The 25623-nt window shown below is 47.0% G+C and overlaps 1 protein-coding gene across 2 annotated transcripts in view; it reads left to right on the top strand.

Annotated features, from left to right (window-relative positions):
- The window catches only part of LRRC2 (leucine rich repeat containing 2), a 140159-nt gene that overhangs the window by 16387 nt on the left and 98149 nt on the right, over positions 1 to 25623 (top strand). For both annotated transcript variants that reach the window (XM_074995096.1, XM_074995095.1), the window contains exon 3: positions 4279 to 4489. In XM_074995096.1, coding sequence (XP_074851197.1) covers positions 4279 to 4489 — 211 coding nt within the window. The remainder of the gene's footprint in view (positions 1 to 4278; positions 4490 to 25623) is intronic.

The following is a 25623-nucleotide window of genomic DNA, read 5'->3' as shown; positions in this document are numbered from 1 at the left end:
CTGTGATTCTGAAAGCCCAGTTGCTCTGGACGGGGCACGTCATACAAATGGAGGAGTCAAGAATCCCTGAGCAGCTCCTCTGTGGTGAACTCTCCCAGGGCAAAAGAAATCAAGGTAGGCCTTGCAAGGGGTATAAATACGTGTGAAGGCCAACATTGCTCATGCTGGATTAAAGCCAAAGCAACTAGCTAGCAGATTGGCATGCTCTTGTGTGACACACATATGACAATTTTAAAGAGCATCGACGCATACACCTGATTGACGCTTGTGAGAGGAGGACAGCAACAGCAGCAGCCGCACCGACAGAGCCAGGGCAATTCCCTTGCCGCTATTGTGAGAACCCATGCCGTTCAAAGCTTGTACTCCTCAGCCATGTGAGTCCACAAGCAATGAGCCTGTGCAAGCTCAAGACATCATTGTCAGACATGATGGACCACCAAGAAGAAGATCTAGATCAGAATGATGAACCACTAGTTGGACATTTCCACTTGGTCTGATCTTACCAGTTGCACACAAACTACAGCTATATCATTAAATTTAATTATATTTATCAATGTGTCCGTGAAAAAAAAATCTCTGAACTTTTAAATTTGGTATGCGATTGGACTAGTAGATTGAATAAAATAGTCAAGGACTGATTTGTAAATTTATTTACTAAATAAACATATTTGTATTTTTTTTTCTAATTTTGATGGATTATATCAACATTTACTTTAAATCTTTTTTTTTAGTTTACCAATTCAAATTTCCACAGTTATCAGTAATTAAAGACAATAGAGAAAGAAATGCAAAAAGTTAAAGCTCTATCCATTTCAGGAGGGCAGGTGGGGGGCACAACTGTGGGCACCGAGACACTGCTTGCTCTTCTTCCCATTCTCCAGACTATCAGGGAGAGAGGAAAAAGTATACAGGTTGTGTGTGCACCTCTCATTCCTGGCTGGTGAGGGGAGTGGGTAGAGGAGTTATTTGAAATCTCTATACTTTTCCCTGGCTCCCTGTTACTGTGTCCATTTCTGGGCACCACAGTTCAGCAAAGATGTGGAGAAACTGGAGAGGGTCCAGAGAAAAGTCCTAGAAAATATGACCTATGAGAGAAGATGAAAATAATTGCATTTGTTTAGTTTGGAAGAAAGAAGGCTGAGAGGGTACATCATAGCCACTTTCAAGTACCTGGAAGGGAATTAAAGAAGGAGGAAGAAAAATTAGTCTCCTTAGCCTCTGATGATAGGACAAGAAGCCATGGGCAAGAGAGGTTTAGGTGGACATTAGTTAAAAATTTCCTACCTGTTAGTGTGGTTAAGTACTGGAACAAATTGCCTAGGTTGGTTGTAGAATCTGCATAATTGGAGATATTTCAGAACAGGTTACATAAATATCTAACAGGACCCTAGAGACTGTGTTTGGCAGGGAACTCAATCTGATGACCTTTTGAGATCCCTTGCAGTTCTAGTATTCTATGATAGTCAGGGGAATGGGAAGAAGACCAAGTGGCATCGTGTTATGCATTGCTGTTGCCCTGACAAAATGGTGCCCTTGTTTATAACTACTAAAAGACAAACTGGCAACATTACATCAAAATATGCAAAGTGAATATACTTAATCTAGTATGTTGTTAAGAAGCACCTTTCTTACTTTTCCTATCTAAATTTAGATGATTATAAATAAAAGTTTTTATGGGTGGGGTGAAAAGTCAACGTTTATTGATGTTTATTGATAAAAATCAGATTTCCCCAAGTCTATATAGAAGACTTTTTCTAGGCAAAGAAAGCTTATTGATTCATATTTGGTTGGTGTTGCAGGCCCAATGTTATAATTAATGATTGCAAGTGATTAGACCATCTGCCCTTGGATTTGGCCATGTCTGTATTCTGACACAGACTGCATGAAATTGGAGATTGCCCCATTAGTCTCTATCCTCATGGTGCTTAACATGATAACTATACGAGATCATTTCTTTGAAAGCTCTGAAGAGTATATTGCACTAAGCTGACACTAAAAGGCTCTGTCAAATTTCTTCTTCACTCTTACATCACTGTAATTATATTCATGCTGAATTTGTCACCAAGTTTGTAGTTGTCGTAATTCTTTTGTAGTCAGTCCCTCTCTGGCTGGATTGATCAAAGATTAAATTATCAGTGGGCTGGGTTTCGTTTAACTGCATTTTACACAACTAAAAAGATTAGTGTTGCCTCAAGATGTTTGTATTTTCTACATTTTATCACTAAAATGTCAGAGAAAAATACATTCTCTTGTCATTAATGCTTCTCTGGTTGCTGTCGCACTTAAGGGGTTGAGAGATAAACCTTTTTTGTAGGTTTTACTGTGTAGTTTCAAATCTCCCTGGGTTGGGACTAAGGGTCATCATGGACATGGCCTGCTTCTTGCATGGGGCAGATTTTTACGCTCCCACCTCTTCTATTAAAATGGGTTTCATTTACATTTCCTGAATTCAGCCAGCTTGAATGAGACAATGTAAAGTAAAGGGTAAGCGAGGCACAAAAGAGCCAATTTTCAGTTCACTGAATTTTCACAGTGAAATGCTTATTTCTTGGTGGATGATCTAGGAACTGCATGAAAGAGTGAGGATTGTGCCACAGAATCAAAAACAATTATAGAATGCTTATACTTGAAGGACTAGAAGAGTGTACGAAGAAGGAATACACAGCAGTTGTGTCTAAGTTAGGGTTATTTCTAAGATATCCAAGAAGTGATCTCAGAGTGTTGGATGCTTTTCCGTTTCCCCTTTAATGGTTCAAATCCTGTTTTCTCTTTTTCTCTTCCCTCTTTTTTCCTTCTGCGATTTATTTTAATTTTTTCTCTACATACTTTTGTCTTGCCCGTCCTTTTGTTCACAACAACAAAAAAGCTTTTATAGGGTAATTAGATGTACTCACTAGTAGAATAATTTTAGAAGACAGCATGTAGGTGTCTTGGACCTATTTTTCTCAGTGTATATTATAACAGCATTTTTTAGATTTGTTCCTATGTGAGTGCCTTCTGTTAAGTTAACTCTTGCCTTCCTACTGTCTGATCCCTGTTTTGCCAGGGACCTCTGGGTTCAGAGAATGGCTTGTCTATGTGACCAAGTTACAACAATATAATTTTAATTGCCTTTTAAGATAATGTGGTTAAACTGGGGCAAAAAGCTTTGTGAAGATTTTTTTGGGGTATGGAAATAGATTATTTCGGGTTAATTTTACCAAACCAAAATTAGCTACCCTTAAACCAAAATGTTTCTCTCTAAAGTTAAAATGACTCCCTTGTTTTTACTGATGCAGGTTTTTCACATAAACAAACCCTCAATAAATTGATTTTGAAACTAGCAGAGGTAAAATTATATTACCTGACATTTAGCTTCATCTCTTCTTTGATGTACATACCACACTTTTAGAAGACAGCCCTTTCTTTTCTAGGTAAAAACTCTACTTGAATCTAAAAAGTCAGAGGAAAATACTTTTTTCAAAGGCTGAAAAAGGCTGAGAAAATATTTTTCTAGTTGCAAAATTTTGGGAATAAACCTAGGACTAATTTATGGTCTTCACTGTAGTAAAACATTTGTAACCTCTTTGGAATGAGCCTACCTACTCCTATTGAAATCAATAGCAAAATTCATATAAAATCAGGTCTGATAGGTGCATAATTTTCTGGGGATGATACTGTTCTCATATCCATTGGAGAAGATCCTACTCATCAGAATTCTATTGTTCATCCTTACAAACCCAAGTATTGCTTTGGGCCATGAGTTCTAAAAATGGCCTCTAAATTTACATACATAATTTGCATATTTAGTCATTTGCCTATGTATTTCCAAATCCAAGCAGGATTTTTTTTAGTTCAAAAATCAAAAGGATTTCCATCTGATTTATGTGTGTTCAAATTTTAGTACAGGTTGAACCTCTCTAGTCTGGCACTATCGAGTCTGGCAACATCCATAATCCAGCACGATTTTATTTAGCTGGACGACCAGTTAATCATGGTGTGGCCAAATTTTCCATGGTCCCACAAAGTTTGTTTACAGCCACCAGTCCTGGCTCTTAGTGTCCTGTGCTGTTATTTAGCTGTAATTTACCCCTTAATGCTAGACAATATTGACCTCCTCTGGTCTGGCAGATAGTCTCATTCGGCACTGGTCAAGTCCAGAGAGTGCCAGACTTGAGACATTCAACCTGTATTTACATGTGTGAAGTGTGTGTCCTGATTTGTAGGTTGGAATAAGACTTTTAAGTGTTTGACTTCTGCTATTGGATTCACAGAAACTCTTTATCTGCACTATTTCAGGATAAAGCAGGAGTGGGACTTTGTCCTAGAGTGCAGAAAGAAAGGCATTCCACAATCTGCATACCTAAAGAGTGGTTTCGTTGATACTACTGTGAAGCTCAAGGATAAAACTGAAAAGAACTCTCAGCTGTCTAAGAAGGGTGCTTTGCCAGATGGAACGGACAAAGAAAGAAACAAATTTATTTTTCAACTTTCTGGAGAGCATTGGACGGTAATCTTAGTTTGAGCATTTTTCTACAGTATTTGGGTGATTAGCATGGCACACTTTTTCACTAACCAAGCATTTTATGGTAAAGCCAGACATTCTAGTCTGTTCTGAGTAGTTTTCTACTGCATTAGAAGTGACAATAATACTTCCTTTCTTTCTAGCTATAAATTACTAACATTTTTAGTTTTAAAATAATGTTGATTTTTAATTCTTGTCTGATGTATATAATGTGGTTCTCTGGCAAGTGTGGTAGTAAACCATCACAATACAATGGGATCATTCCCTCATTCTACATGTGTAACAGTAAGGGCAGGTCTATAGTTGTAGCTGGTTTGGGCTCCTGGAAGGGTTCCTCCCCTTCTGGGACAGTGGGTGGCAATTCAGCCCACTGCCATGAGTACCAAACAACGCCCAAGTCACTAGTTTGGGGGGTTCCCACCTTGCCTCAGGTGGGTGAGAGGCAACAGTTCAATGCCACTGGCCTTACTTCAGGCAGGCACTGGGGAAAATTAGCTCTCGTTAGGGCTTAGCCCTCGGTCAGGGAGACAGCAAGGCCACAGTCTTAGGTGGCCCCTGGCCCTAGCTCAGGATGGGGCGGCAAACACCTGAGAGAGCCCAGGCCCTGGTGCAGGTCAGGGCAGCAAACATCCAAAAAAGAGCCTGAGCCCTGGTGCAAGGTGGGGCAGGCCCAGGCCCTAGCACAGGGTGGGGCAACAAACAAACACAGTCTTATAAAGGGAGCCCAGGCCCTAACTCAGGGCGGGTGGCAAACTTCCGAGAGAGCCCAAGCCCAGGAGCAAGGTGGGGCAACAAACAAACACAGTCTAATAAAGCCCAGGCCCTAGCTCAGGGCGGGGCAGCGCACAACAGACACTCTGCTTGTGTTGGCAGAGAGGCGGGGAGAGACTGCCACCAGGCAAATGGGTGGCAGTGGGGGGACACATGCCCATCCACTCCACCGTGTGCTGGCCCAGGGGCCCTGGTTGCAGCATCATGGTATGTTGCTCTGGTCAGTGGGGAATCCACACTGCAATACGCTGCACAAGGGCCTGTCATGGTTCTCTCTACCCCCTGGGCCAATCCCGGTCTCCCCCGGCCAACACATACCCCATGTCCTGCTGACATCTCGGTGCTCACGGGTTTCCAGGTCCAGCCGGGGTCAGGGTGGTACAGTCTAGGCCTGTGTGGCCTATGGGTTCTGCTGCCTCAGGCTGGCTCAGGGTGCAGGCTGAGGTGGATACTCTGGTTGGTCCTTAGGGTCCAGCTGGTCTTCTTAAGATAGCAGGTTCCGGTGGGTTCCCCAGGGCGTCAGGATTGGTAAGGGCCCAGACAGCTCAACCCAGGCCTTGGCCTCACTCAGCTGGTCCTCCACCTCCCTGGATGGGATCCCAGAGCCATCCTCTGGCTCCTCTGGAGGCTGGCCCCCCCAGCGGAGTCCTCAGGCTGCTGGGTACAGGGCACAGAGCCATTGTCTGGCTCCTTTGGAGGCTCAGTCCTGACTGAGCCCTCTCCCTGGGCTTTTATAGCCCTACCACCACCTCCTGACTTCTGGTCAGGTGACTGGGAGGGGCAGGGCTCCAGGCAAAATGGCTGCCAGAAGGGTTCATTCTGGGTAGTGGGGTGGCCACTCCACCACACTACAATGGTACAGCAGAATGTCAAATTAAGGTACACAATTCCAGCTGTGTTGATTATGTAGGTGGAGTCAACATACCATAATTTAGTCTTCCATGCCATCTCCATTAAGTGAATTGATAGGAGGATTTGCTCCCATTGACTTCCCTTACTCTTAACGAGGGGTCGGAGTACTGGTGCTAATGCAGCTGCCCTGTGAATTCGAGTTAGTGCAGCCCTGCCAGGTGTGCTAAACTGAACTCTAGAAGGTTGCCTACAAGGTCAATCTTTCTGGTAGTGAAGACTGTATCATCTCTGGTTGGCTTGTCAACTACTTTTAAAATACTCCAAGGGTTGCTTGCATTCCTTGATGGTTTGGAGAGTAGTACAGAGAGGAAGACACCTGTACGTGACTTCCTTTACAATGGGAGGACTGTTGCACTGCAGCCACCACACGGTTCTCGACAGATAGAAAACTCAGGTGCAGTGGCGTGGAATCCATGACAACTGAGAGTCTCTTGTCCACTGCAGCCTTCATCCACCTTCACAGACATTGTAGCATTACCCTTGCTATCCTATGCCTGTTCTGTCATTGAGGGTTTTTAAGATCATTCTTTGTGTGGACCCTCCCCTTTGATCTTGCCACGATGGGTGACCCTGCTGGGAACACGAGACTCCCTGCGGCATCACCCTCGGGTTCACTGGAACACACAAGCCCACTCACTATGACAAGGTGATGATCCAGCGAGTAGGACTTCATACTAGAAGTGAGATGCCAGTCAATTAGTAGCAGAGTTGGATGCCAGAGAAAGAAGGGTGTACTGAAGCATATCCTGTTTTCACAATCAGAAATAATTCTTCGTGTGTATAATGAGAAAATGGGGAGGATGAATTATAAAGCCAGTCAGAGGGAGAATTTGAAAATTGATTTTCCTATGAAAAACTAATGGGGAAATATTCATTTTGCAGTGTTGTATTATGGAGTTAAATTGATGCTCAGAAGTGCATTAAGTAGACATAAGTTTTTATAAATAATTGTGCACAAAAAGTTATGTTCAAAGAACATGGAAGACACAAGGTCAAGCACTCAAATGATAGGAAATGCCAGGTTGCCTGTGCAGTCTTTTTATAGGAACCTTGCCAGCATACCTTTCTGACTGCTGGCTTTTTAAATTTGGCAGTGGCAAACAGCTGCAACCCTGAAGTGACTGGTAGCTGACTGCTGAGCATGATATCTTATCTCTGATTCACTTTTAGGTTGGTAATACTCCTCTTCTGTTTCCCTTTCCTATCACCAGTCAGGCGATAATACTTTCTCTCAGCTTATTTACAACTAATTCTCTGAAGGTGATTGGCATGACTTAGACGTTTAACTTTGAAAATGGAGCCTGCTTCTATATCCTTATGTCTGCTGCAAAACTGTCTTAATTATCACCGAGAAATAATCTACAGTGAGGGTGTTCAATATGTTTCCCACTCACCACATGTACTGCATTGTGGTGAATATGGTTTCTGGAGCTTTAAATTGTGGCTCCTTCTGAGAGTTGCATGTGGAGAGTGCCGTCCACCTGCTCTGCGCCGAAGCATGTGGCGGCCCTGAAGGCTCTGGTGAGTCACTGGCATTGAATTAGAATGTGGGGGGCAGGGAGGGGGCTGGGGTTGCCTGACTCTGAGGGAGGGGGAGGGCATTTATTTGGAGCGGGGAATGTGGCAAATATTGTAAAACGGCAGCCACAAGTGTGGTGATCTTTGAATTTCTATTGGACACTGCTGAGCTACAGTGTAGGGAAGCTGTGGAGCTTGGTCATGGTCTAGCCCACGCCATAGCTCTCAACAAGGAGGCATACCTTGGGAATGGGAGGGAGATTGTCAGGCATGGTAATGGTTAGATTGATTTGTGGAGCAGGCCATTGGTGACTATGAGACATCACCATAAACTGGATCTCCAGGAGATGAGGCATTTTACACGTAGTGCCTCTCCAGAGCAGCCCTTAGAAGCGGAGAAGTGCATCAAGCCATCTTTGCCTCCCAATCCTGGGCTGTGGCTCCTGTGTAGCACAGCACAGATTCTAGCCCATCCTCTCCATTTTGGCCAGGAAATGACAAATTAAGAGCAATATACATTTAAAAATGGATCTTGTAGACAACTGCACTGTATTTTGGACTAACTCTGAAAAAAATGAAAACAACTTAACAACACCCATTAGGAAATATTCTTATATATCCTGTTTTTGAGGATTTGTGGCAATAGGAGAAGTCACAGTCTGGCATGAATTCCTGACTAGGTATCATTCCCTGCCATCAGGACATATTCTCATTTAATCTGCTTCAGCCACATAAATGTCACTTGCGCTGAAGTTTTTACCTTCATCAAGTAGAGTCTTTTTGTACCTCTTAGTTGTAAACTAATTATTTCTGTCATGTCTAAGGGGAAGTAAAGTGCAGGCAATGAGTAATATTTTAATAGGAATAATATGTAAATCAATGAGAGTTTCATGAAAGAGTACATTAAACCCTCTATTTAATGGACTAATGCTGGGGGAAAGGGTGTCCGTTAATGTCAAAGTCCATTAAATCCAGATCTGGAGGACTGAAGGCACCTTGCAAAGCACATTAGGGGGCCTTTTGCTTGAGACCTGGGAGGACCCCCGTGGACTCGGGAGAGAGAGCTCAACAGTGGGCTCTTTGCACTGTTTACAGAATTCTGGGCTCGCCTGCCATGAGCTTCTCATCACCCCCTAATACCTCAGGCAAGACAATTAACATTCCCCGTTCTCACCCCACTCCTTCAGTTCCATGCATTTGATTTGTCAGTTTTTATTGCAATTTTTTTTGGACCTCTGTGTCATATAGCTGAGTCTGGACTGGAAATGTTATAGATCTGCAGAAGTGGGTCTGTCCCATGAAAGCTCATCACCTAATAAATTATTATGTTGGTCTTTAAAGTGCTACATGACTGCTGTTTTGTTTTACTTTCTAGGAAGCCTCGTTTTACCCCATTTCTTAGGATAGCTATTTTAAACATGTAGTTTGAATCTGAACTTGCAATGGTTTGATAATGATGTCACATGATTAAATTTTACGTGATGGAATTAATCCTGAATTACACCAGTAGGTATCTCATTTAGGGGTAGCAACACCTCCCCTCACTTTCTGATCTCTGTGGCCACATCTACAGTAGAGAGTTTTGTTGACAAAAGCTGCAGAGTGTCTACAAATAAAATCCATTTTGTAGACAGTCTGTTGACAAAACTCTGCACGTCTACTGGCAGCCTTCTCCCTCTCTGTGATGAGGAACAACGTCTTTGTCAGGTTTCTGTCAACACAGAAGCCATGTAGATGCTCCAGGGGGTCCTTTTGTCAACAAAGAGGCCCTCCATGGCACTGGCCAGCTGGACCCAGGAGGTGCTCTCTCCACTGCAATCACAGCTCTATGGTTTTAGCCTCCAGCCATTCTGAAAGGTGTAGGGAGCCCCAGAAACCCTGTTGCAGGAAGTTGAGTGTGTGCAAGCAGCCCAGGAGCACACTGTCTGCACCCACACCACTCAGCCACTCCGTAACATCTCCCCAGTCCATGGCAGTGAGCTTGCAGCCACCAAGGGAATCTCTGGAGGGGTCCCAGGAACCACTCTGAGTGACAAAAAGAGTACCTTCATGGACAGAGCCTCAAGGATCATGCAGCCAAGAGGCGGAATACCCCTGGCTGCACCTGCCTGGCCACCAGCTTCTGAGACCCTGGTCACTATGCCTGGACCTTGAAGCAGGTCCATGGCAAGGTTAAGGAGCTGTGGCAGGGCTATACCAGGACTTGGAATGTGACCAGGAAATCAGGGGCAGGTCCTGCAACCTGATCCTATTATAAAGAGCTTCACATTCTGCTGTGGGCTGAGGACGGTTCCCTCCCCCAGCCAACCCCCTGGACTCTGCAGCAGAGGCTGCCCCATGAGCTACAGCCAGAGCTGCAGCTGGAGGAGGACCAGGCTGGGAGTGCACAGAGCTGGAGCCAGAGCTGACCTCGGACCTGGATCCACTGGTGGCACCCTAGGTATTGCCCTGGGCTCAGCCTCATCTTGCAAGGGCATGTTGTCCAGGGTATCTTTGGAGGGACTGTCTGGTAAGTACTCTGTGCAATGCACACCTCAGGGCAGGGAGGAGCTGCCTGCCCCTGCCATGGCTGCAGGTGGACCAGCCACACAGGCCCTGACCCAACCCCAGACACACCACAGAGGACCATTTCACAGGCATGCCTGCTGGCAGCAATCAGCACCCGCATCTGTGGACACTGCTGTGAGCCACACATATGGAGGGCTAGGTGTGGAGGGCCAGACCAGACATGCCCCATGGTGGGAACAGGGAGGCACAGTGGGCAGCCCAATCCCCAAGGTACCCTGTACAGCTGGGCCCACTGTGTGGGGCACACGTGCTTGTGCTCCTGGGACATCCCTGTCCCTCACCCCATGGGGGTGGTGGCTGCTACCCTTGGTCAGTGGGTGCAGGGCAGGGTCTTAGGGGTTATGTGGCAGAAATGAGTTACCATCCCTCTGTCTTCTCTTCTTTACAGATGCAACATCAGAGGTCCAGGCCAGCCTCACCAGCCCACCAGGGCTAGCCAGTCCCATACAACATGCAGAGCCTGGCAGCCCTACACATCCGCCCTCAGGAGGAAGATGACCTTCTGGAGCAATGGCTGCAGGGGTACTGGGAGAGGTGGCAGAATAGAAGTCATCATTGCCATCTGGCAGACCAGGGAGGCCATGCCCATGACCCCTCTGCATCTCCTTTCCCCCCGCCCCACTGCTGCTCCTCCCTTTGCTCCTGCCCCTCCTGGCCCCATGCCCCAGGTGGTGTTGCAGTGGGCAAGGACCTTGGCCAGTGATCCTGCTCCCCAGCCCCACCCCCCACCTTACTGGCCTCCTCTGCTCCCCATCCCCACTCCTGGCCTGCTGTCCCTGCCCTCCTCCTTTGCCCTCCAGGCCCCCCTGCTCCCCTTGTTGACCCAGACCCTGCCACAGCCCCCAGGGCACTGAACCTCCCCCTGTTCCTGGCCCCAACCCAGGCCTGATGGGGACCCTGAAACCATAGTAGAAGGTAATCCAGTGGTTGACCCCCTTTTGGGGTCCTACCCCCCAATGGGCTTGTGAACCTCCCTGGACTAATGCTGTCCCACTCCCTGTTCCAAGCCCCACCACCCAAGCTGAGATGCCCCCCCACCTCCTGTCCCAAGGCTCCCACACTGTACATATATCTGTAAATAGTTTTTGGATAAAAGGTTTATTTGACATACATTTGTCTTCATTTATCTTCATTTTTGTAAAAGTTATGTTTTCACTGCCCCTATGTCCCTCTTTGTGGGTGTGGTCAGAGGGATTGAGGGAGAGAAGGGAGGGGTGATGGTGAGGACAGGGTAGGGCTGCAGGGTGCAGGCCTCAGCAGGAGGTGCCCTGGGGAGGGTAATTGGGGGCTGTGGGAGAAGCTCACTCCTAGGGCCTCCCAGATGTGCACCCCATCCCTGTGCACCTCTTGGGCCTGAGCTGTGTCTGGCTGCTCATAGGCACATTGGGTGTCTACTCCCTACCCCGGAAGGAAGGCCTCCTACTTTCCCTCCACAAGTTTGTCAAAGGTGGAGCAAGCAGCCACGACATGGGAGACATTCTGCTCCCCTATGTCCAGCATGGCAGGAGGCACTGAAACTTTGCCTTCGGGTGCCCAAAGGTGCACTCAGCTTGGTTGTATGCTCACTTGCAGCGCGTGTTGAACAGTTCCTGGGTGGGGTCCAGGTGTCCGGTGTCCAGCCTCATAAGCCAGGGCATGAGTGGGTAGGATGCATCCCTCACCATTCACAAAGGCATGTCCACGTCCCTGATGGCCAACTCCTGGTGGGGGATATAGGTGCCTGCCTCCATTCTCTGGCACAGGCCAGAGTCCTGGAACACCCTGGCATCATGGGGCCCGGTTTGACCACCCGACATAAATGTCCTGGAACTGTCTGTGGTGGTCCTCCAGGGCCTACAGCACAATGGAGTAATAGCCCTTCCAACTGATGTACGGTGCTGCGCTGTAGTCTGGGGTCTGGATGGGGATATGGGTCCCATCTATTACCCCAAAATAACTGGGGAAGCTGAGGGCATTGCAGCCGGCCATGATCACATCCAGCTTGTTGATGCACATGAGCCTCTGGATCAGGACTGTGTTAATGGCCTGCAAGAAAGAGACTGTGGGAGAGAGGCTACCCCCTGGCAGCAGGGCTGTGTGAGGGTGGGGGGCATGGTCCCCAGGGAAGTGGTTTCCCCCCAACCCCTCACAGTCCCCTTGCACCACTGTGCCCACTTCCCAAGGCTACCCCTTGGGTGGGACGCGCCCCCCTCCTTTCCCCTCCCCCCCCATGCAGAGCATGTGGCCTGAGAGCCTTACCTGTATGAGAATGGCCCCGATGCTGGACCTCCCAACACCGAATTGGTTGCCCATGGAGTGGTAGCTGTTGAGGGTGGCCAGCTTCCAGAGAATGAGAGCAGCCCACTTCTCAAGGAGGATGTCAGGGTGGTTAAACACCAGAGTAAATTACCTGGGGAGGCTGTGGAATACCCATCACGGGAGATTTTTAAGAGCAGGTTAGATAGACACCCATCTGGATGGTCTAAACAGTGCTTGGTCCTGCCGAGAGGGCAGGGAACTGGACTTTATAATATCTCGAGGTCCTTTCCAGTTCCAGTGTTCTACGCGGCTGTCCAGTCATCAGAGGGCAGAGGCGAGCCAGGTGAAGAGCTTCATGAAGGTCTCCTTTGCAACTGTAAATTGAGGAGCCACTGCTGGTCATCCCATTGTCCCATCACCAGCCAGTCCCACAGTTGGAGCTAGTGGGGTGCCTCCAGACTTGCCTGAGCACCCAAGGTATCACGGGCTTGTGGGGCACTGGGGCACCACGGGCATGCTCTGTGGGCTAGACGGGAGGCTTATCCACCCTGATGTGATGGAAGATGGCCATAAGAATGACTGGAAGTGCCTGCAGCAGCTGGACATTGGTCCTGGGTGAGCCCAGGGTCTGTTCTGGTATGCTTGCAGTCAGGAAAGAAATGGGAGCCCTGAAACAGTAGGCAAGGCTTGGCATGGGCAGGGAACATGGGGTAGGGGGCAGGGGAAGAGTTTAAGGGCAAGCCTGGCCAGGTGACCTGGAAGGAGTTACCAGCCACGTGAGACCCTGTCTGACGGGCTTCTGTTGACAAAGTGGCTGAAGCATGTGGCTGGATTCTGTTGACAGCACATCGAAAGATTGATCCACTTCTATGTGTAGATGAGATCTGTCGAAAGCAATTTTGTTGGAAAATCTGCTGACAGATGCCTGTGCGTGCATCCCCTGTGGTGTCAGGCCTTGTGCCTGTAGCTGTCTCATGAGTCTTCCTCTTTTCACAAACGGGGTGCGAATACACTGTTCTGTGTATATTAACAACTAATCCCCTTGCAAGTCTGATCAGGTTTGGGGCACATTCCCTCTGGCAATCTGTGAACAGAGATATTGACTGACAGACTTCCTGAATAAAATATACCTTGTTTTAACAGTTTGTACAATGCATGAGAGAATTGGGGTTTCAAAACTGCACGCAGTCTACATGCATATTATGGGAATCATTCCAAGCCAAATTAGATAGGCTTTCCTCTTTAGCTGTAAGATCAGAAGAGAACCCGCTTACATTTTTCTAGCAAGCCCAATCTTTCTGCGTGTCTATGGAGTTCTCAGAAGTAGGTGGGAAGTATGAGGTTTTAACTGTACTGGCATACAACCCAATCAGTGGGGATGCAGTTACATTGGTTATAGAGCACCTTTATAGCCATAGAAGTCCCAAATGGGGAAGGGAATCAGGTATATGAGTATAAGGTATTTTTATACCATTATAACGACATCTACGCTAAGGCTTTTACCAGTATAACTGTTTTGGTAAAAAAAATTAGTGTACAGGAGACAAAGCTTTCTTGTCCGAGGGGCTTACCTAATGCTATGGGTTGATCTACATTACAAAGTTAGGTCAGCTTATCTATATTACTCAGGGCTGGGAGCCAACCCAAGCCCCAGTGCAGACAATACTAGGTTGCTGAAAAATTCTTCCTTTGACTCAGCCACCTCTTCTTGGAGAGAGCTTCATTTACTACAGCGATGGAGGAACCCCTTCTATTACTGCAGTAAAGGTCTGCACTATACTATACCTCTGTCGTGTTTCTAGTGTAGCCATATCCTATGTCTGCATAACTGAGCCGATGCCAGCACAGCAATGACTGTCTTGCCCCATATTGCAGATGCAGTCTACACAGACAGAAGGAGTTCTTCTACTGGAGTAGAAAAAGCACCTCTCTGAATGATGTTAGCTATACTGGCTGAAGTACTTTTCTATTGGCACAGCTGCATCTACACTGGCACTTTTGGCTGCCTAACTATTTCACTGGGGCATGTCCACACTACTGCAGTGGTAGTTCCTCAGCTACTGCGTAGACCGAGCATGAGACTGTGGAATTTCTTCAGTAATTAAGGACCATCGTAGACTTCAGCACCTTCTGCTGTAAGTGCAAGGCATGCATCTTTGACCTGGCCTTCTCTAATATAAACATCAGAGCTGTCCTGTTCGTAGGATGAGATGGGGCAGCTGCTCTAGGCCCCATGTTTTGGTGGAGCCGTCGGTAGTTGCCTCTTTGGAATGGACCTGTAGGGTCCAGGATGGCCCAGAGAACTTCCAGGGAGCCTGGTGTGAGATGGCAGCAGGTGGCAGCCCTACCCACTTACCACGCAGCAGAGGGTGGAGTAACCCAGCATCTTGGCCACTGCACTCAGCTTCATCACTGCAGCAGGAAACACAATGCCCTGGCCCCAGGTGAGTGAGTGGGGTGGGGTGACCTCTGCTGCTGCCAGCTTCCAGGACCCCTGCTAATCTCTTTATTTTGTTGCTTGGGGAGGGGGCTTTGGACAAGGGGGCACAGCAGTGGCAAGGTGGAGGCAGAGCAGGGCAGGACATGGGCAAGAGGTGGACTGGGGGCAGTGAGGGGGTGGATCAGAGGCAGGGTTGGGGATTGTCCCAGGCCTGGGGCACTAGGGGATTGCCTCAGGCCCCACACCCACATAGGGATGGCCCTGATAAACATATAACAGCATATGCAGTTAAACACAGCTCCAGCAAGCCCTAATAAAATTTCACTGCACCCACTGTTCTCCTGGAGAGAGCATGAAAGAAAGAGTTAAGCACACAGGACAGATGCTACTATTCAGCGCACTACAGGAAGGTACTCAGATACTGAGTTTGATGAGTGCAGCAGAGGAACATGAATAGATCACTTTCTAGAACCATAGTTTGGGTGGAAGTACAGATTCCTAGTTCACAGCTAGTGCTAACCCAGAAGTAGGTTCTAAGAAGTGCTAGGACAGTGGATCTAGTATATTGGTCTACAAAACTGATGCCAAGTATAAGGTGACCACATTGCCCAACAGCCACCCAGGGTGGGGGTGGGGATGCTGTCCCATGTCAGGGCTCATTGGCAATGGAGGCTGCTGCTCCAGGGTGAGGCACCACGGATGAAGGGGACTGGAGGATGGGGGCTCCAGAAAGCCTGGTGTGGGGGTGTTCCAAAGCTCCCCAGCTGGGGCCCCAGGGAATAAAGCAGGAGCTTCCTCCCTGAGCATGGGAGGCTGAGGAATGAGGCATCCAGCCATGGAGGGGGTCTCTGGCAGTGGGAGCTGCCTCCCCTAAGTGTAGGGCACCAAGGAATGAGGCAGCAACCCTGTTGTGGAGTTTGCCAGCAGCGGGGGCCTGCCACTGTGAGGTACCAGAGAATGGAGCAGCTACCCCACACAGGAGCTCCCCTGCAGCAGGATCTGCTGCCACAAGGTGCAGAGCTCAATTGAACAGGGCAGTCACCCAATGAAGGAGCTCTCTGGAAGGAGAGACTGCCACCCCAAGCCACAGGGTGCCAGGGAACAAGAGCCCCACAAAATACAGGAAACTTTGCCTATTTTCTTAAAAAAGTCAGGGTGCCTGTGAGAGAGCTTAAATAAGGGACTGTCCAGGTAAAAAATGGGAGGGATGGTCATCCTAGCCAAGTACTGTCATTTAAACTCTTCTAGGTAAGTGGGGGTGGGGGTGTCTATTTTATGGAACTATGTCCATACAGGAATAAGCAGTTGTAGGGTGCACTTGCCACATAGGAAAGAAAGCTTCTATATCACTGTACCATTGGAATTTATGCAGTCAGTATACAACAGTTGTCCCAACCAGGTAAAACAGTTTAATCTGAGATTCTACATAAACTGTGAAAATGAAAAGAACTTTAGTAGATTTTAAAATAGCTTTCCAAGCAGTATCAGAGATATTGAAATCAAAATGATTACTGCAGGCCTTCAGGTATTGATGAGAAATTTATTCTAAACTTGCCTGTTGTATGATAAATTCAGGATGTGAGACCCTTAATATTAAATAATATTAGATAATTAAGAGATTAAATAATATTTTCAGCATTTTACTGTTCATTATTTATATCTATATTATTACAGGGAGAAAACATCTGTTTTTGAAAACATCACTGAAAAGGAAATGTAGGAACTGAATATGTCTGTTTAAGCTGATAAGTGGTTATTACAACTGTACCTAAGAGACCTGGAGACAATCTGATTGTGAACTTACCTTTACCTTTTAATTGGTGTTGTTGCTTCAATTTATTATTTTTTAAAATGAGAGTCTCCAACTTTGGAAATACAAATAAAATAAGGAGGCATTCAGTGGTCCTGGAGTTTTGCATAAGTAGTATGGTTAAAACATATTCTATCTATTCAACCTTATGTTTATCTGTGACATTCTAAGTATCTTTCCCAAACCTGAGGAAGAGGTCTGTGTAACTCAAAAGCATATCTCTCTCACCAACATAAGCTGATCCAGTAAAAGGTACTCCCTTTCCATCTTGTACAACCAAATAGGAGGTGGAGGAAATAATTAACAATTCAGCTAGTTTCAAAAGGATTTACATAATTTGGGATTTAGGACAGCAAATTGCAAATGCTGTTTAATGTAGAATGCTGTAAAATAATTAGTCCTGGAATCAGGAAACAAGGCCCATCTTCTGTAAAGCTTCTCTTTAAGCACATGAGAAATTCAAGAAAACTCATAACAATGCATCAACTCTTCAGCAGGTGAAGCAAGGTAGCTTACTGGCTGGCACTCTGAACAGGCAATCTGGGTTCTATTCTGTTTCCAGATCTGCTCATGACCTCGGGTAAAACAGGTCCTCTGTTTCCCATCCAACCAAATGAGAAGGGAAGAAATGTGTTTGGTCTATTTAGATTGCATGCTGTCTGTGAAAGGAGAGTTGTCTCTTACTATATATTGGTACAGCATCCAGCACAATGAGGCCCCAATCAGTTGGGCTGTGTATATACTATTGTGATATAAATCTGGAGGTATGGCCCATTGTTTTATTTTAATTCTCTTCCTCTATTCATTCTCTTTTTACACCCTTCATGTTTAGAGTCTCTCTCTTTCCTTTGTTCCCCCATTGCCTGACCCTTCTGTCTGCAGGTCTTTCACAGCACTTCCTATACATTGCAGTTGCCTCCTCATGTCATTTCTCTTCATCTGCCCTGGGAGAAGCTACGAAGTGAACCCCTGCTAAAAAACAATTCTGTAGTGCTCTTAAACTGTTAACAACACATGTCCGAATCAGTTGCGTAGCAGAGAATGACAGGCGATAAAGCTTTTAGGTGAGATCCTTTGTGATTTATGTGCAACTACTGAATTAAATAAGTTCTTCAGAGAAAGCTTTTGCTACTGCAGATGGGTGAAGACTTAAAAAAACCCAATGCCATTAATATTTATTTGCATTATTCCACAAATTTACTTTGATGGCTTCTAGCCATGTAACTGTTTCACTCATTAATTATTCACAGAATGCAGTTTACCATCAAGAATGTTAATGGAATCAGCAAACTTTAAGTGAGGTGTGGAAACGTTTGAAAATTTTCAGGAAAATCAACTTTTGAATTTGTGACTGTCAATGTCCATGTGAGAAACCAGAAAGAGACCACACTCCTCCACTCAAGCAGTCAGAGAACTGAAACATAGCATGGATCAGATTGTGGCTATGTTGCTCTGTGCCAGCTGAGCATCTTGACTCAGGTTGCTAACAGTATGTGTTCAGCTGAAAAAACATCTTGAATATCAAATGTGTTCAACAAACTGATTGCTCACAAGCTACACTGCAATAATTACAAACAAATCATGACCTCAGGTATAATTTATGAAGAGAAAAATAAATTAAATTAACTGAAAAAATAATTTTTTTAAAAATTATTTTCTCAGTTTTACTTTCCTAATTTCTATTACTTTATGTCTCAAGAAGGAAACTACTTCCATTTGTTATTTCCACCTATTGGTCAGAGTGAATTATGTGTTTGACATCATACGTTAAGTTCCTTTATGAGAAATAACCACACCAGATGGACAAATTCTCTCTCATCATTATAGCATTATTATACACTTACAGATGTTTGGCTTAGGTAGTCGTAGAGATGAATCTAAGTCTTAAAGTTTGTTACCAGTGCCAAACCTTCTCAAAGCTAAGGGAGATGTTTGGATCCAGACAGTGTGTTAGTTTGCAGAATGACAGGACAGTACATTTGGATCCAAATCAGAATCTGAATGTCTCTAAAAAATTGAGTGTTTGGAATCAAGTGTTATGGTTCAGGAACCTCTCTAGAAGGTAGATTCTGTTCTCACTCATCATCATCAATAACCGTGGGCTCAGTGCCCGTTGGTGTGATGCCTCTCTCACTATTCCTTTCCTTTGTCCTCTGTACAGTGCAGAGTAGCTTAGGTTCTGTGGACTAGCTCCGCATCAATCCACTTTATCATCTATCCATTCTCTGTGAGGTCTGCCTCTTCTATTCAAACCATCCATTATGCCGAATACCAGGGTCTAGATTTTTCATTCATCATTCATTCTGTAAATATGCCCAAATAGTTGTAGCTTCCATTTTATAACCTTCTGCAGCAGGTTCTCTTTCAGCTGTATCTTCCTATATAATTCCTCTTAGGTGAACTTCTGCATCCACCCTATTCTCAAAATCTTTCTATAACATCTCCTTTCGAATGCCAATATTCTTCTTTTTGAATCTTTTGTTATCACCCACGTCTGTACAACATCTGTACAACATGCTGTTGAATACACACATTTTCAAGACACTCAGCTTCGTTCCTAAGCTAATTGCTTTGATTTTCCAGATCTTATCCACCACCTTCAAACTCGCTCTTGCTTTCACTATTCTAGTTGCTATTTCCTTCTTACAGTCTAGATCATATGTTATGTTGCTCCCCAGATATGTGAACTTCTCTACATTTTCTAGTTCAATACTACCTACGTTGATTTTCCTTCCTATTTCCTTATCTCCAAATACCATTGTTTTTGTTTTATTGATGTTCATAATCAGTCCATACCGCTTCCCTTCTTTGTTTAGCGTATGCACTGTTTTCGCTGGCTTCTCCTCATTTTCCTCAATGATAAATATATCATCTGTGAACCTCAAGTTGTTAATTCTTTTCCCGTGCACAGATATCCCTTCTGCTTCTTCCTAGATCTTGTCAATTGCTCTCTCCAGATGTGTGCTGAAGATACTTGGTGATATTGGATTCCCTTGTCTTGTATCTCTACTTGTTTTAAACCAACTTCCCAACTCCCCACAAGTTCTCACCGCTGCCTCCACAGTGTCATTGATATCCTTCAACAACCGTATCAGTCTGCTATCCACTTCGTATGACTCCAGCACCACCCAAGTCACTTTCTGATCTATACTGTCAAATGCCCTTTGAAAATCAAGGAAGCAAGCGTATACATTCTCGTTCTTTCATCAAGCTTTCTCCGCTATCAGTCTTAGTGCCAATATCTGCTACATGGTACTTCTACCTTTTCTAAACCCTGCTTGCTCATCTGCTATATGTTCTTCTATCTGCGATGTCAGTCTCTCCATCCATATCATCATCTGCACCTTGCCAAGGTGACTCGTTAAGGCAATCGTTCTGTAATTCTTTCACTCCAATCTATTCCTTTCTTGTGTATTGTCACTAGCACGAATCTTGTCCATTCCTTAGGTGCCTTCCCTTCTTTCCATGCTATATTACGTAGTCAGGGTATTTCCTGAATCATGCTTTCTCCACTGTATGTGATCATCTCTCCCATGATCTTATCATTTCCAGGGCTCTTGTTGTTTAGTCGTTCTCACTGGTGATACTTAAATAAGTAGTGTGTACCGTGCATGCTTGTATGTGGGAATTTCTGTGTCTGGGGGTAAGGGTGGGGATGCTTTTCTTGTAACTGTCATGTGTAACTTTGTCACATAGTCTGGTGAAGTGGGTCTTCACCAACGAAAACTTATGCTCCAAAAAATTCTCTCCAGAAGAGTGCGTCCACACACAAGAAAGAGGATCAAAAGAATGATCTGCTATTTCAAAGGAGAGCATCCACACAGCCCCCACTCTTTCAAATTAACAGGCCAGGGATCGAAACATCAGGCACCATGAGGCCTGTTGTTTTTTTAAAAAAAAAAAAGGGCCTACAGAGCATCTGCACACTTTTTCTTTCAAAATAAGCTTTCAAAAGGGGGCACTCTTCCTGAAACTGGAAATGAAGAGCGATTTCAAAGGGAGCAACACATTCTTTCGATTTACTTTTGAAAGAACACTTTTTGTGTGTAGATGCTCTGTGGAAACTTTTGAAAGAGCCCCCTGCTTTTGAAAAATCTTTTGAAAGAACTTGCTAGTGTAGATATAGCCTTTGTGGGCCCTTCTTTTGAAAGAGAATTCTCCAGGGCACCAGCCAGCTGAAGTACAGAAATGCCGGGGCCAGTGCTAGCAGAGCTATATTCTCCCTGTGTCCAGCCACCTTAAAGGTGCAGGGAGCCCTGGAAACCCCGTGGCAAGAAGCTGAGATTGTGGTGGCAGCGAGCACACGAACTGCTGACACCCACATCCTCTCAGCCACCCCTGCAGGAACCAGAGCCAGCATGGCCGAGACACAGCCACCTCGGGACTCCCAGGGGCCCCCACAGGGAGCCAGCCAAGGTGTCCCTGGAGCCCATTCCACCCATGAAAAGAAGAGCCCCATCCTGGACCAAGCCTGAGCTGCAGAACCTCCTGAGCCTCTGGCAGGAGGAGGTCCAAGGGACCACAACTGGGAAGAGGTGGAATGCCCCTGCCTATGGCCTTGCTGCCTGAGGCCATACCACCCAGATCTTGGAGCAGGCTCACTCTGAGGTAAAACAACTCCTGCAGGGGTATGTCTGAGCCAGGGAATCTCCCAGGCACTTGGGAGCAGGGCCAGACAACTGCCCCTTCTATAGGGAGCTGCATGGCCTCCTCACTGGCGAGGACAGGTTCCCATTCTGAGCTATCCTCGACGTGGCAGCTGAGGATCCCCCTCCTATACTGGAGGGGGAGCCAGGCCCAGAAGAGGACCAGCCTGGATCCTCCAGACAGGCAATGGAGCTGCAGCTGGAGTTTGTGGCCCTGTCCAAGGACAAGCCCACAGGAAGGACCCTTGTCTTCATGGTGCTGTCAGTCTCGTCCAGCTGTGCCACCTCCAGCCTCCGGCCCAAGGCACTCCAGCCACCTGGGCAACGGTTTGACCCTAGGTGCCCCACTGAGGAGTGTGCTGCCATCGGGCGACAGTCAGCACCCACATATGGACAGTGCTGTGAGCTTCATGCATGTGGTAGAGGGCTCACTGGACACCCACGTAGGGACCCCCTGTGCCTGTACACCCCCACTTTGTCCACTAGCCTGTTTCCCACGGGATTCAGTCCCTTCCCCAAGGCATGATGGAATCCTTGTGCAGCAGGCCCCATCACACAGGGCACACATGCCACTGCTGCTGGCACATCCCCATCCCGTTGCCTGGGGATGGGGGCTGCTGCCCATGTTGTCTCTCTCTCCCCTTCCATCCTTACAGCTGTGACGTCCAAGGGCCAGGTGAGCCTCAGCACACCCCTGGGGTAGGCCAACCCTATGCAGGACTGCAGCCAGGAAGCCCAGGACCTGTGGCACACAGGGCAAGAGTACCTCCACCACCAGTGCCCAGGTGGGCCCGAGGCCAGGGGGACCATCACTGCAGTCAGGACACAGAAGCTGCCATGTACATGGCCGCTCTTGGTGAACAGATCCACCTGCTGAGGGAGCAGCTGGCACTGGATTTTGGTGACCTGGCCTGGAGGCAGGAGGCCTGAGGCAGGGTAGTGGTCATGCTCCAGACCACATTCAGAGTCCTCAAAGAGCTGCCAGCCCTGCATCCTGCCCCCCATCTGCCTCCCAATTCCCCAACCACTGCCCCTCCAGCTGCCACACCCATCCCCACACCCCTTGCTGCCCATTCAACCTCCCCCTGCCACCATATGGGTCCTCACTGGATGACTCATGGCCAGGGTGAGCCCCACTGTGGCAGCACCCAACACCCATTTCCCTCCCACAAATCATAGAATCATAGAGCTGGAAGGGACCTCAGGAGGTCATCTAGTCCAGCCCCCTGCCTAAAGCAGGATCAACCCCAACTAAGTCATCCCAGCCAGGACCTTGTCAAGCTGGGACTTAAAAACCTCTAGGGATGGAGAGTCCACCACCTCTCTAGGCAACACATTCCAGTGCTTCACCACCCTCCTGGTAAAGTGGTATTTCCTGATATCTAACCTACACCTCTCCCTCTCTAACTTCAGGCCATTACTCCTTGTTCTGCCATCTGACACCACTCAGAACAGTTTCTCTCCCTCTTCTTTGGAGCTTCCCTTCAGGAAGTTGAAGGCTGCTGTTAAATCTCCCCTAAGTCTTCTCTTCTGTAAACTAAACAAGCTCAGATCCCTCAGTCTATCCTCATAGGTCTTGTGCTCCAGCCCGTTAATCATTTTTGTTGTCCTTTGCTGAACTGGCTCCAGCACATCCATATCCTTTTCATAGAAGGGGCCCAAAACTGGACACAATAGCTGTGTCTACACGTGCACGCTACTTCGAAGTAGTGGCACTAACTTCGAAATAGCGCCCGTCGCGGCTACACGCGTCGGGCGCTATTTCGAAGTTAACTTCGACGTTAGGCGGCGAGACGTCGAAGTCGCTAACCTCATGAGGGGATCGGAATAGCGCTCTACTTCGACGTTCAATGTCGAAGTAGGGACCGTGTAGATGATCCGCGTCCCGCAACGTCGAAATTGCCGGGTCCTCCATGGCGGCCATCAGCTGGGGGGTTGAGAGATGCTCTCTCTCGAGCCCCTGCGGGGCTCTGTGGTCACCATGGGCAGCAGCCCTTAGCCCAGGGCTTCTGGCTGCTGCTGCGGCAGCTGGGGATCCATGCTGCAGGCACAGGGTCTGCAACCAGTTGTTGGCTCTGTGGATCTTGTGTTGTTTAGTGCAACTGTGTCTGGGAGGGGCCCTTTAAGGGAGCGGCTTGCTGTTGAGTCCGCCCTGTGACCCTGTGTGCAGCTGTGCCTGGCACCCTTATTTCGATGTGTGCTACTTTGGCGTGTAGACGTACCCTCGCAGCGCCTATTTCGATGTGGTGCCACGCAACGTCGAAGTTGAACATCGACGTTGCCAGCCCTGGAGGACGTGTAGACGTTATTCATCGAAATAGCCTATTTCGATGTTGCTACATCGAAATAAGCTATTTCGATGTTGGCTTCACATGTAGACATAGCCAATATTCCGGATGCGGCCTCACCAGTACCGAACAGAGGAGAACAACCACCTCTCTAAATCTGCTCGAAATGCTCCTCCCAAAGCACTCAAATACGCTGTTAGCCTTCTTGGCTACAAGGGTACACTGTTTACTCATATCCAGCCTTTCATCCACCATAACCCGTAGGTCCCCTTCCGTCATACTGCTGTTGAACCAGTTGGTTCCCAGCCTATGTACTTGCGATTTTTCTGCCCCAGGTGCAGGACTCTACACTTCTTGTTGAACCGCATCAGATTTCTTTTGTACCAGTACTCCAATTTATTCAGGTCACTCAGGATTGTCTTTCTACCCTCCAACATATCTACCTCTTTCCCTATTTTTATGTCATTCGCAAACTTGCTGAGGATGCAATCCAGTCCCTCATCCAGGTCATTAATAAAGATGTTGAAAAACACTGGCCCCAGAACCAAGCCTTGCGGCACTCCACTTGAAACCGACCACTATCCAGATATTGAGCCATTGACCACTACCCATAGGACCCAACCATCAGCTAGCTTTCTATCCATCTTATAGCCCAAGGATCCAATCCATATTTCCTTAACTAATGGGCAAGAACATTGTGGGAGACTGAATCAAAAGCTTTGCTGAAGTCAAGGCATATCACATCCACTGACTCCCCCATGTCCACAGAGCCTGTTACCTTGTCACAGAAGCTAATTAGATTGGTCAGGCAGGACTTGCCCCTAGTGAATCCATGTTGGCTATTTTTGATCACTTTCCCCTCTCCCAAGTGCTCCAAAATGGATTCCTTGAGGATCCCCTCCGTTATTTTCCCAGGGATTGAGGTAAGGCTGACAGGTCTATAGTTCCCTGGATTATCCTTCTTTCATTTTTTAATGATGGGCACTAAGCTTGCCTTTTTCCAGGCACCCGGGATCTCTCCCAATCTCCAAGAGTCTTCAAAGATAATGGCCAAAGTTTCAGCAATGACATCTTCCAAATCCCTCAGTACCCTTGGGCGCATTAAGTCCAGAGCCATGGATTTGTGTACATCTAGTTTTTCCAGATAGATCAGAACTTGTTCCTTCCCCACAGATGGCTGCCCTCCACTTTCCCACACTGCATTGTTTAGGACCGTCGTGTGGGAGTTGACTTTGTCTGTGAAGACTGAGGCAAAAAAAAAGCATTGAATACTTCAGATTTTCCTACATCATCTGTCACTAGGTTACCTCCCTCATCCAGTAACAGCCCCACACCTTTTCTGATAACCTGTTTATTGTTGACATGCCTGTAGAAACCATTCTTGTTACTCTTCACATCCCTTGTCAGCTGCAGTTCCAATTGTGCTTTCACTTTCCTGATCACTCCCTGGCATTCTCCAGCCATGTGCTTATACTCGTCCTTAGTCAACTGTCCACATTTCCATTTCTTATACACAACCTTTTTGAGTTTAAGCTGACTGAGGATTTCCCTAAGGATCTCCCCCCTGCCATGCCCCTACCTTCCCATGATCCAGGCCCTATTCCAGTCCTGACATGACCCCTCACCTAGTGTGGGAGGGGCTCCCGTGGACACCGTGCCTCATGGCCCTTCAGCCCCCTCAGAGGACTGACCCCCTCCACCCCGTCCCAGAACCTCCCTCCAAGTTCTGGTGCCCCCATCCCATCCCAGGCCCTTCCAATGTAGCTGTGTTCATTTTTCTGGTTGCTAAAATACGAGTTTGTTTGAAAATGTTTATTTTTTCAACAATACTGTGTCCCTCATCATTGTTGGGTGGGATGGGGTGAGGAGTGGTTGTGCAGGAGTGGTAGTGGGGGAAAAGGGTAGGGCTGCAGGCCAGAGGAGCCTGT

The sequence above is a fragment of the Carettochelys insculpta genome, chromosome 5, assembly GCF_033958435.1.
Source record: "Carettochelys insculpta isolate YL-2023 chromosome 5, ASM3395843v1, whole genome shotgun sequence".
NCBI lineage: Eukaryota > Metazoa > Chordata > Testudines > Carettochelyidae > Carettochelys > Carettochelys insculpta.
Note: the sequence above shows the minus strand (reverse complement) of the source record. Positions and strands in the feature narration are given on the sequence as shown.